Below are 13,262 nucleotides of genomic sequence, written 5' to 3'. Positions count from 1 at the left end.
GAGCCATCCCAATTTTCGTCGATAAGGTGTTATATGCTCATCTTTTCTAAGATTAAAAATAAATCTAATTGAACAATTTATTGCACGCTGAAGTTTCAAATCATTTTCAGATGTTGAGTCTACCAGTACGACGGAACAATAATCAACAAGTGGTAAGATGGTTGCTAATACTAATAATTTCCTTATGTCAGTTGAAAAAATGTTCTTTCGAACTTTAAGACAGTGCAGAGCTGAATTCACTTTGCTGACTAATTGAGTGACATGATGATTCCAACTAAGGTTCTTGCTAATATGCAACCCCAAGCACTTGGTTGTATCAACATAAGGAATTATGACACCATCTATGATAATCGGTGGTAAATCAAAATCACTCAGTTGCTTCAATTTACTATTCGATCCCAAAATCATAGCTTTGGTCTTAGACAAGTTTATCTCCAAGCCATACTTCTTGGCCCAATTTGCAACTGATTGTGCATCAACATTGACCTGTCTGACTGCCTCATGGAGCTGATATAAGAAAAAGTGTAGGTAGATATATTTGTCATCAGCAAATAGACCATGATTGCAAAACACTAACCATCTGACTACAGAATTCATGACAATCAGAAATAGGATTGGACCAAGAACAGAACCTTGTGGAACACCAGATGAAGTTATGAGGAGCTGAATTGGAGTCCCGAGATCATTCAATATTGACTGAGAACGATTTGATAAGTAGGAGAGAAACCAGATAATTGTTTCCACTGAAAATCCAAGCTCGAATAACGCAGTCAATATGATTTTGGGATCAACATAGTCAAAAGCCTTACTCAGATCAAATAAGACTATTATAGTAAGTTTGTTCTTGTCCATTGCCTGTCTAATATCATCAGTAAGCCTCAATAATGCTGACTGTGTGCTGTAGTGCTTCCTAAACCCAGATTGAAAAGGATCCAGTAGTTCATTATCTTCCAGATAGGTTATAACTTGATTGGCAATGATTCTTTCGAAAACTTTGGCGAGGTGTGATAAATTTGCTACAGGACGGGTATCAGATGGAGATCTAGGCGGTGAAATTTTGTTCAGAGGGATTATGAAGATAACTTTCCAAATGTCAGGAAAAATCCCAGTATCAAGAGATCTATTGAATAAGGCAGTAAGAAATAATGAGACTTGCGGTAGGTGATCTCGCAGCCATCTTAAATCCAGTCCATCGGGACTTTTCCCTTTAGACTTTGAGAGAGTAATATGCAATGCCTTAGTGACATCAACGATGTCAATCTTGATCCACTTAAATGAACACTCAACTTGTCTTGAATAATTCAAGGGCAACAAATCAACAAAATTTTTACTGCAAGGTGGGTGTTTTCTCACTATGTTTGCGTAATATTCATTCAGTTCAAGAGCATCAAAGAAGTTTAACGGAGATGAAGGATTTGACTTAATTAATCCAAGATGTTTGAGCTTACTCCAAATAGATGAACCATATGAAAGATTCGCAAGAGTAGTTTTCAAGTATTCTTCACGAGCATAATTCAACTCAGCTTTGAGATTTTTTCTTTTAATTCTAAAAAGAGCAAGCAGATTTGGATCCCGATATCTTCTAGCTTTCTTATAAATCTCGTCACGCTCTTTGCACTTTACTTTCAATTCCTTTGTAAACCAGGGATTTCTATGTCGGACAATCTTTTTAGTAATTTCTGGTGCAAACAAATCCAGGGAAGATAGGACATTAGATTTGAAGAAAGTCAGTAATTCATTTGGATCTGAATTTTCCAAAACAGTATTATCAATTTTTAGAGAGTTTATCAAAGTACTTGAGAGGACTTGATGATCGCAATGTCTCAAATTTCTATAAGTAATTTTCTTCGGTGCTGGTTTTGAGCAATTTAACTTGTACTCGCAAAATAAATAATCATGGCCATCAATGAACGGAGAATCTGATTTAGAAAAGGAAACTAATTTACTATCACTGTCCAGCAAAATGACATCCAACCAAGAATCATGATTATTTTTATGGAAAGTAGCACCATAAGGCACACAGAACAATGACGATTCTAAAATGAAGCATTTCAAGTGTCTTGCCGTGCAGCTATCGTCCAATAAATTACAATTTAAATCACCAGCTATAATGATATTATTAAAATTTGGAGCAAGTTTTGAATAGATATCAAAAAATTCATTGAGGAATAGTCCTTTGGGTCTTCTATAAATGCAGGATAATAAAAGGTGAGATCCAGAAAAAAGGGTGACATCAGCTATCAAATACTCTGGCTGGTTCAGATGATCAGAAGTAGAAATATGTAAAACCTTGACTTTTAGAGACTCATGGACAAGACAGGCCACTCCACCTCCCTGGATGTAACGACCAGTATCTGTATTTCTTAAAATTCGATCTCTTCGAACAAAATTGTAGCCATTTAGTGAGAAAATACTGTTATCGTGAGAAGGTTTTAACCAAGTCTCAACAAGAATAATAATGTCGGGTTTAGTATCATAAATCAAATTAAGTAATTGAGCAGTATGACCAACAAGGCTATTTATATTTAAGCTAAGTACATTTAATGATAAAGTAATTTTTCCAGTTAAGTTATTAATTGAATTAATTAATTGCTAATCGAGTTTAGCAAGATCAGCAGAACAATTTATCTTAAACTTTTCAGAGCCATCATCCTTCTTCGCATAAATCTGACCACTTGTCACCCAAACATACTTAAAGTTTTTTAGTTTAGCCTTCTCTTTTGTTTTAAGTAGCAACTTATGTACCTCCGGCAACAAAAACTCATTTACGTAGATAGCACCTTTGAAATTATGATCAACACAAGCCGGAAACACAGTTTTAGCCAGCAAATTTCTTGACTTACGTTTCGAAGTAATAATAAAATCACGTACTCGAGATGACTTCAAGTCAACAAGATAAGAATGACTGCTAGTCTTATCCTGTCTAGGCTTATTTTTATTTTCAAATTTGCGAGTACTCAAAACATCACTGACCAAATTCGGTAAATCTAAGGCATTAAGAACAGCAGACGGAATTTCTGAAGGTGATAATGTGTTTGCTACTGAGTCAGGAACACCTGAGATCACTAACTCAGTAGTGTTTAATAAGATTTCAGTAGAAGCAGATGACATAGTCGCTGTTTTTTCAATGTCTGACAGTCTTTCGTAAACTGAGTTAAGGTCATTTTTCCTCATATCCTTTAACTGAGCAATATCCGTAGTGAGATTTGAGATAGACTCCGTGTTAGTCTGAACAGTGGCAGCTAACGACGTCAACTTATTAGCAGTAGCCACCTGTGAAACTTGTAAATCACTCAATTTACTGCTCAATTCCTCAAGTTTCTGATTTGTTTTCACCTCTGAACTAACAAATTTTTCCATAAGTGCTGTTATTTTATCATCCAATGATTTTTTAGACCAATCTGCAGGTAAGCTTGACATTGTTGGTGAATTTACAGGTGATGAAAAAACTGAATCAGCACTGGGAGTCAACGGAGCACTTGGTGTAACTGGAAACTCAGGGAACGACTTCTGAGAGGTTGACGCACGAGACGAAGATGTACGCTCAAACGGAGAAGAGCACACAGACTTGAAGCTTGAGACTGAAGAAGTACTTGAACCAATAGATTTTTGAGAGTTTAATCTTCTCAAACTTGTAGTTGAATTTATATCTAAATTTTCCAAAAGATGATTAAACTGCTTCCTACAGCAATCTGAGATAGGTCTACTTTTAATGTAGTCCCGTGCACAACCTGGATGAAAGCTTCGCCGACAAGTATTACAGTTTACTGATGATTTGACAGGTCTCTTGCATTTAATACAAATATCACTCACTAATGACATAACACAATCACTACAAAGTCAATAAGCCGTGCAAGGTTATCTAAGAAATCAATTTGATCATGACAACCAATGACTCCAAAATTTAATTTGTTCAAAACAATTCGATGATAACTTAGCCAAAAAGTTGCTGTACTACAGCACACTACAGCAAATTGATGTTAACGAGGATGATAATACCACTAAGGTAACACTCTAAATGATGCTACCTTACCATCAAAGTGAGTAACAAACTGATGTCTACTGATTATCATATGCTGTCACTAGTAAAATCGATCGATGATCTCTATGTTACCAATCCACTTCTACACGAGACACTGAAAACTAACCTCTTCAATGTTAATAATATTTAATTTAATCATTAAACAATCCACAAGGCACGGATAATAAAAATTTATATCTCAGCTTGTAGATTGCAATTTTGTGCTTGCAATAGTTCTGAAACAAAAAATGCCCGGAGGCAAAAAACAGCAGAATCAAGTTCTAACGGCAGAGCAGAAAAATAATGTGCTTATGTACTTACAGAGAGAGAGAGAGAGAGAGAGAGAGAGAGAGAAAAGTGTAGCTTCCTCGAGAAAAGTATCGTATATCTCAGGCACGTGATTGATGTAGACAGAAAGAACTGTGTTGGCTTCCGGGAATGATTTCGTGGTACCGTCGGTTTATCTCGAATCACTTGGACCTGACAAAACCCCTCACTTTCCTTCTCCAGAAGCGGAAACGGTGTTAATGAGAAGTGACCATACAAACCGCTTTTTACACCTCGAAAAACACTTTACAATCTGTCCCTGTACTTGCACCTCCAAATTTTTCGAAACGATTTAGTCTACGAACGGACGCCAGCATTGTGGAAATCGGCGCCGTCCTGATGCAAGAAAAGAACAGGAAAAAAAGTAGTCACGTATGCGAGCCAGTCACTAAATAAGGCAGAACGAAATTACACTGTAACTGAGAAGTAATGCCTAGGAGTGGTCTGGGTGATCCAAAAGATGAGACCATACCTTGCAGGGTATGAGTTCACGGTCATCACCGAACACCAATCACTGAAATGGCCCCCAACAATGGATAATCCGAGTGGTCACGTGGCGAGATAGAACCCGTACCTGCAACAACACGACTTCGAAGTTGTATACTGGAAAGGCAAGCGGAGTTAAGTTCCGGACACGTTATCATTACCAACCTTGATAATCCTGTTAGCGAGGAAGCTATCGGAAATGAAAGCGAGCCTATTCTTGGAGCCCTGAGACGTTGGGAAGCTGTGCATCCCGCAAACCAACCGAAACTGGATCCTGTTTGAAAACCCCGATGCGCTGACAGTGGGGCATGGGGGAGTTACGAAAACGATAACCAGAATTTCTCGTAATTACTACTAGCCGAAAATGCGCTCTGAAATTACAGAGTACGTGCGGTGTTGCATGAATTGTCAGGAATATAAGCCGCCGTGGTAACCTCAATCCACTGGGATTAATCCTAGCCTCCCGTATTTGGGCGGTGGTGTCAGCGATCATCATTGGCCGAAAACCGAGATCTACTAGTGATTGGCGTGATGATTGCTCAATTCGTTGAGAAAAACCAGAAGACGTGGGACAAATTGCTACCTGAACTATGGCCGAGAGATCCTGCCACCAGTATCGGTACGAGCGCTGAGTGATGGCGGTTTCAGTACACCGTACGATCAGCACTACGTCGTCAAATCCTTAAAAAAAACTATGGAATCCGTGAATATCAATCGAGCTCAGGCTTACGAGCGACAGGTCATGTCCTATACAGGAGAAAACTTTTCGACAAATCTGACTAACAAGTTTTCTACGGGTTCTACGATCTCAAAAGTCGTAGGTCCGTCCGTGTACGAATTAACGAAGGCGAGAAAAACGTATACCGCGCACATTAAAGATTTGTACGAATGGAAGTAGGGTTTTGAAAACTGAAGATAATTTTCTGTAAGGCAAAATTAGTGGCATTTGATAGAAAAATTTTTTTTAAAGCGATATTGTTTGGTAAAAAACAGGTCAAAATTCACAAATTTAAGGATATTCGGAAATCTTGCTATAACTTTGGATATAACGGATGATCAAAGGATATCTTTGACTTTTTTTCAACCTCAGAGTGTCCTGAAAAAACCCTGAAAATTTCAAATCGCTGCGATTTTTCTTTCTTAGTGCCCCGAAGCTTTAAATTGATCGATTTTGTCAAAAATCACCATAATTGGTAGTTTCTCGGTTTTTGTTCATTTTTTCGATTTGAAAATGTTTTTTTTAACCGATAATCTTCATTTCTTTCATCAAAAAGATCGATTATCGAAAAAAATTGAAAAAAAAAAATTTTTTTTAATTTTTTTTTTTTTTTTTTTCAAAATTTTTTTTTTTACAAAATTTTTTTTGTTGTTGTATCTGCAATGATTTATCATTGTCAAAAAAAATTCCTAAAATTTTTGTTACCGCTGTAACTGCATCTGCTTTAAATGTCAACTTAACAAACATACGCTTTGCGTAACTCTAATGCTGGCGGTAAAAAAAGTTTTAGGAATTTTTTTGACAATGATAAATCATTGCAGATACCACAAAAAAAAAAATTTTGAAAACAAAAAATTTTTGAAAAAAAAAAATTTTGAAAAAAAAAAAAAAAAATTAAAAAAAAATTTTTTTTTTCAATTTTTTTCGATAATCGATCTTTTTGATGAAAGAAATGAAGATTATCGGTAAAAAAAAAACATTTTCAAATCGAAAAAATGAACAAAAACCGAGAAACTACCAATTATGGTGATTTTTGACAAAATCGATCAATTTAAAGCTTCGGGGCACTAAGAAAGAAAAATCGCAGCGATTTGAAATTTTCAGGGTTTTTTCAGGACACTTTGAGGTTGAAAAAAAGTCGAAGATATCCTTTGTTCATCCGTTATATCCAAAGTTATAGCAAGATTTCCGAATATCCTTAAATTTGTGAATTTTGACCTGTTTTTTACCAAACAATATCGCTTTAAAAAAATTTTTTCTATCAAATGCCACTAATTTCGCCTTATAGAGAATGTTTTCCAGTTTTCAAAACCCTGCTTCCATTCTCTGTACGACCAATACATCCTGAGTTATTGATTATCAAAGCCAAAATGGACTTTTTTGCTTTGATCAATGATAACTCAGCGCCAAATCGTCGTAGAGACTTTTTAAGGCCACTAAATTAAAAGGCCTAAAATTTCCGAGAAAAGTCAGACAGTCGGATTATTCAAAAAAATTTATTGTCGCCCATAGAGGTATTGAAAGACCAGCAAAAATTTTGAAAATTTTTTTTTCGTTGGTTTTCTTATGATTACTCCGGAACCGTACATGATAAAAAATTTTGAGGTCCAGATCTGAAAACTAGAAACTTGAGGCTACAATTTGCTTTTTTTAATTTTTTTTATACGACCATTTTTTACCGAGTTACAGCATGTTGAAAATTACCTAAAAATTTCGGATTTTTTTTTTATCCCTTAATTTCTGTGACCAGTGTAGAATCTTCGATTCATCTCAAACCTAACCAAACCAGAATTGGTGTTCATGAAATAGATATCAAGTCACGTAGTAAATCATTAAGCCTCTTTATTGTCCTACATGAAATATATGAGTGTTTGTGTGAAAGTATGTCTGTAATATAACCGTATGTTACCCCTAGTTATCGCAGATGATGAAGCCAGCCTGCAGCAGCGAATTGGAAGTGGAGATCCAATGATTCGAAGAGATCCTGAAGGGCTCACCCCCAGGCCACACAACGACCCAGCCCGCCAAACCTACCACTTACGACCTGCCACCAACCAACTCAACCAGTCTGGGCCTATGCTAGAAGCACATTCCCTGACTGGCCGAGTATATACCTGCCTTACAAAGAATAGCAGGGCAAGTAAAGCCACGCGAGATACCCCGATTTCGGTCAAACCGGTCTGGAAAAATAGGGTCCGGATTATTGAGCCGTACGATGCAGCCGACCCCACATTCATTCGAACTCGGCCACGATCTGGAAAGAAACTTCTCTTGTGTTTGGGGTCAAAAGCGAGCGCGAGCCGGCCCAGTACAAACTAACCGGGCCCTCGTCCAGGATGCAGTCCTCAACAGGCTAAACTAAGGCCGGAAAAAGTACCTACACCATCGAAGGTGCCAAAATTAGCCGATGCTTACGAATCAAACTGGATCCGTTACGACGACATGTCCCTGTTGGCTGGCTATCCAGGGGACAGACCAAGGGACCTCTTCAGCCCATCTAAGAAACTGCAAGCCAACGTTCTCGAACTATTCCTGCAGTCACTCACGCAGTTACACAAGGTGAAAAACCTGCCGTTCCTGCCACCTTAAAAGAGGAGGGTATTCACAGCTTTTGATAATGATCAGCTGCGGCTTTTCGAGGTCAATCAGACGAAGAACCACTTGAAGCCAACGATAAAGCCACTGAGAAAAACAGTCCGTCAAATGTTGGCCAAGCTCCAGGGCATACGGGACCCACAATACTGAGAAGAATAGAGACTGGGTGAAAAGTGGTAAACAAAGTTCACCACTTTTCTTTCTGAGGAAGGAGGAGTGTGATGAAGGTTAGGATGTCAGGCAGGTAGAAGAGGACCATCATTTCTTTATCGTGATTATTATAACTAGAATTATAATTATTACTATGACTATAACCAACACTATGATTGCTATTATTATTGTGACTATTACTATTCTTATTATTATTAATATTGCTATTCTTATTATTATGAATATTACTATTGTGATTATTCTTATGACTATCACTCTTGTGATTATTATTACCATAACTATGATTATTCTTATTATTATGACTATTACTATTGTGATTATTAGTATTATTTATTATTATTTAAAAAAAGTTCCGTTGGTTGCCCTGGAAACCAGCGAGTATATTCGAGCTGGGAATTAGCCGTTCCAGTAGTTTTAAGTCGAAGAGACCAGAATTTATGATAATGATAATCATGATTATTATAAGATAAACATTCTATAATTTTGTCAGCCGAAACCAATATTCAATCTTTTAGCATTTATTACTCTTCCAATAATACAACGACCCTTAGAATTACATTAAACTTAACATAATGTTCTGGGAGGCCGTGTTTAATCTTCCAGTGGCGCCCTGATTGAGATCTTCTAATAAGGGGCCAGAATATGACAAGTTAAGATACACTCTGTTGAACGATTTATACATTTATCTGCATGGAGAATTTTTTCTAGTGAAGGCTCTTCTTTTTCATTTTCCTAGAAAGTAGATGAGCTGCCTTGGTGATCTGTTAAACAAAAAACCGTATTATTGTAGAATCATATAAAATAAGGATAATAACTACTGTACATACAGTATCAACTAAACAGCATGAATTGATTGGTTTTGCTATTTAAAGTGCCTGGCTTGAAAAAGAATTCAAATAGGATATCCATGATGCTTCTAACAACACACCCTCAGTACAAAATAATATTAGTGAGAATTGAAAATGTTTTAAGCGTTTTAATTAGTCATGAATCGTAAATTGACAAATAAGGAGTTTTTAAACGATTGGAAATTATAAATATTTTTAATACTCGTTAATTGTAAATAAAGGTATCATGAGTCTTTGAAACGATTAAAGTTTAATCGTTTTGAATACTTATGAATCAAAAATTAATGATATAAGAGTACTGAAAACGGATACAATTTATTCGTTGTAAAACCTACGTATCATGAATAGTTGGTGACAAAGTATTAGAAACATTAAAAATCGCTAATCCTTATAAATATTTTAAATACCCTCAATTGACAATTCTGAAACATTTTAAATGATTGAAAATCGTAATTGATCTTCATACTCTTTCATCTTATCGATTGCACCACTATAACCTGCATCGGTGACAATCTAAGGACTCAAGTCCAAGATCATACCAAAAAGACACGCAAAATCGTGAAATGTTCTATAACTGGGAACTGTTACTCTGGACGACCTGGAAAAGGGTGCCACTAAAAGTATTAACAGTCTTTTAGAACGGAGCCTTAGTTCACGAAGGTCATTGTCAATATATTTATAAGAAGATTAGTCCAGTCGAGTTAGGTCCAAAAAGTAACTCTTGCTGGTGATAATTCCTGGCCGACTGATTTTTCCACAGAATGATTCAGAATATGCTAAAACTACGACAACCGAAAAAATCCAACAAAAAAGTGCGTCGCAAATATGTTTTTTTATAACAAAATGGTCAAAATTCCGGTTTAACGCAAATATCTAACTAACTATAGCACAAGGATAAAAAAAAACCCTTAATAAAACTTGAAGAAAAAAAAATAATGAATAAAATGAGCCTTCATGTAAGTTCCTACGAGCTGTAATTTGTAAATTATTTAAGTGTTAATTAATTTTCTCGTCAACTCGATGTTATTTTTTATACATCAGCTGTCCCGACGCCGAAACTTGCCGAAGCGTGACGATGTATGACGAAGCTGCTCGCGCGCTCGTTCGGGACATTTAAAATTTGAAAAATTACTTTTTATTTTCTAGCTGAAAATCATTAATATTTAATTTAACGAAAAAATTAAATAGTAATTAAATTTTTATTTCTATAAAAAATAATTGAATGGTTCAATTCTTAGCTTAAATGTTTTCAAACAATATTAAAAATTAAAAATATGTTCTTTTCCTTAATTTATTTTATTTTTTGTCACAATCGATTGCCTAATTTTCCAAATTTCTTAAAATTATTAATAGAAATTACTTTATAATTAAATATATACATTTTATACTTTAAAACAAAATTTAAAATATTTCAAAAAAATTATTTATTCCAACAAAAGTGTTGATGTAATATAATTTGGCATAAGAGGACGTTTGTTCGTAAGCAAATAAATAAATAAATAGTTGCAATGAAAATATATTATTATTTTTTTATTGATAATTTTAAGAAATTAAAATAATTAGGCAATCGATTGTGATAAAAAATCAAATAAATTATGGAAAAGAACATATTTTTAGTTTTTAATATTGTATGATAATATAAGCTAAAATTTGAACCATTTAATAATTTTTTATAGGAATAAAAATTCAATTACTATTCAATTTTTTCGTTAAATGAAATATAAATGACTTTCAGCTAGAAAATAAAAAGTAATTTTCCAAATTTTGAATGTCCCGAACGAGCGCGCGAGCAACTTCGTCATACATCGTCCCACTTCGGCAAGTTTCGGCGTCGGGACAGCTGATGTATAAGAAATAATATCAAGTTGACGAGAAAATTAATTGACATTTAAATAATTTACACATTACAGCTCGTAGAAACTTAAATGAGGGCTCATTTTATTTATTATTTTTTTTTCTTCAAGTTTTATCAAGGGTTTTTTTAACCATGTGCTATAGTTTGTTAGATATTTGCGTTAAACCAGAATTTTGACTATTTTGTTATAAATAAACATATTTGCGACGCACTTTTTTTGTTGGATTTTTTCGGTTGTCGTAGTTTTAGCATATTCTGAATCATTCTGTGAAAAAATTAGTCGGCCAGGAATTATCACCAGCACAAATCCTTAACTCGACTGGACTAGATGAGGAAGAATAATTTACGATTAGTATATTTTATTATGAATAGGCATAGCCGGATTAATATGGGAAACAATTAACTTCATTTTTTGTTGACATTTAAAGACCTGTATTTTTTTTCTTATCCATTCGACGCATATAAGATATCACATGATTTTTGTAGGAAATTAAATTTTCTACAAGAAAGTGCTCGTCAAAATTTGAAAAAAAAATTTTTGATGGAATAAAAATGAAAAATAATTTTAAAAAAATTAACATTGAGGAAACTAAATTTTTATTGATCTTTGAAACCTCGTAACTTTTTCCTATTTCGTTCGACGTACATTATGCATGAACACTTTTTTGTAGAAAATTTAATTCCCTATGGAATTATACTATGCGAAATTGGAAAAGACAATTTTTTTCATAGTCTTAATAAGAAAAAACTAAAATAAACAATTATCACGTGTATTTTAAATAGGAAAGGGGACCCTTCTTTGTGATAGCTCAATTTTAAAGATATTTGTCTGAAATTCGGTAAGGATTTTTCTTATAATATAAAGTAACTTTTGAGCCCATAAGACGTTAAAAAAAAATATATTTGTTTTTTTTTGCGACACCCTAATACTTGTATATTTTTTTATACTATTGGGAAATATTTCAAACTTTGATACAGAAAAAAAATAAATTATAATAAAAAAATTTTCTACGTACTTATTTGAACTAAAATAGTAGTTTATCTATTGAGTGCGATCGTGTTTAAGACGCGAGTGTGAAGATTGGTGCCCGAGCCGAAGGCGAGGGTACCAACACACGAGCGTCTTAGACTCGATTGTACTAGATAAATACATTAGTTTTTGTGACAGATATTTGAAATTTACTACATTTAGTGCCTATAAATGGCAGGTTATAAATCCGTGTTGATTTATTTGGTGAGATTGTTTTGAGTATTTGTTGAAAATTAGAGAGAAGTCGGTAAGTGGACGAATTAAAATGATAATAAATTTTGTCACAAGATGGCTCGTTAAGTTACTTCGATATTTTTTGGTCGTTTGCTATCGCACATGTAACCAAAAAATATTTTTTGATCCGATGATGACGTCACTATTAGAACGATTAGGTGTCTTTTTTACCAGCTGTATCTTATCTAATATTTTTAGCTGCCGGCTATAGGCGCTAAATGTCGTAGATTTCAAGTGTCTGTCACAAAAAAAAATTTACGTTTGTTAAAACGCAAGATTCAAAAAAAAAAATGAGTTTTTAATTTTTTTCTGAATTGATCCACCACTTCAAAAAATTCAAAAAAATTCCTGAGTATAGAGGAGTATGAAAGACATTTTCTGACAAATTTTGGTGAGAGACATATTTCAAAGAGGCTAAAAAAAAAAGATTATAATTTTCTTTTCTCCGTTAAAAATCGGCTTTCCGTTTGAGAATCACGATCATACGATTTTTTTGTTTTGGACTCGTAAGAATTAGGAAAAAAATCATCATTGATTAATTCCGAATTTTACTTTAAAAATAAAAATAATTTCGAAAAAACAGGTTTTTTTGAAATTCTCGAATACCGTTTGAGTTAAAAAGCTAAAAATTGAGGTGAATTATTTTCATACGACACCAAATCGACTCCTTAAGTTTGAGTCAAAAAAGCCATGGGGGCAGAATTCCCATATTAATCCGGCTATACTTTTTAATTGAAATTTTCAAATTATTTATCGACCGATCATAATTAATACTTGAATCCCTCGGACTATAACCTCCTAAACTTATGACAATTTTATCTTAATACAATATCACAGACACGCACGCGAGTTGAGTCCCCTAGGCTTTCTTAAATACACTCACCGCACGTGGTCACCCGGACCCTCTACGTGGTTAAAACTCAATCTTTACTTCACGCGGTCACTTTTAGTTACCGTGACGAAATCACAAGCCGATA

The 13,262-nt window shown here is 34.5% G+C and overlaps 1 protein-coding gene across 1 annotated transcript in view; it reads right to left on the bottom strand.

Moving 5' to 3' along the window:
* Positions 1–8,809: 8,809 nt before the first annotated feature.
* The window catches only part of LOC130666536 (Bardet-Biedl syndrome 4 protein), a 234,879-nt gene continuing 230,426 nt past the window's right edge, over positions 8,810–13,262 (bottom strand). Inside the window, exon 11 of the mRNA XM_057467647.1 lies at positions 8,810–9,079. Coding sequence (XP_057323630.1) covers positions 9,023–9,079 — 57 coding nt within the window. The 3' untranslated portion in view covers positions 8,810–9,022. The remainder of the gene's footprint in view (positions 9,080–13,262) is intronic.

The sequence above is a fragment of the Microplitis mediator genome, chromosome 4, assembly GCF_029852145.1.
Source record: "Microplitis mediator isolate UGA2020A chromosome 4, iyMicMedi2.1, whole genome shotgun sequence".
NCBI lineage: Eukaryota > Metazoa > Arthropoda > Insecta > Hymenoptera > Braconidae > Microplitis > Microplitis mediator.
Note: the sequence above shows the minus strand (reverse complement) of the source record. Positions and strands in the feature narration are given on the sequence as shown.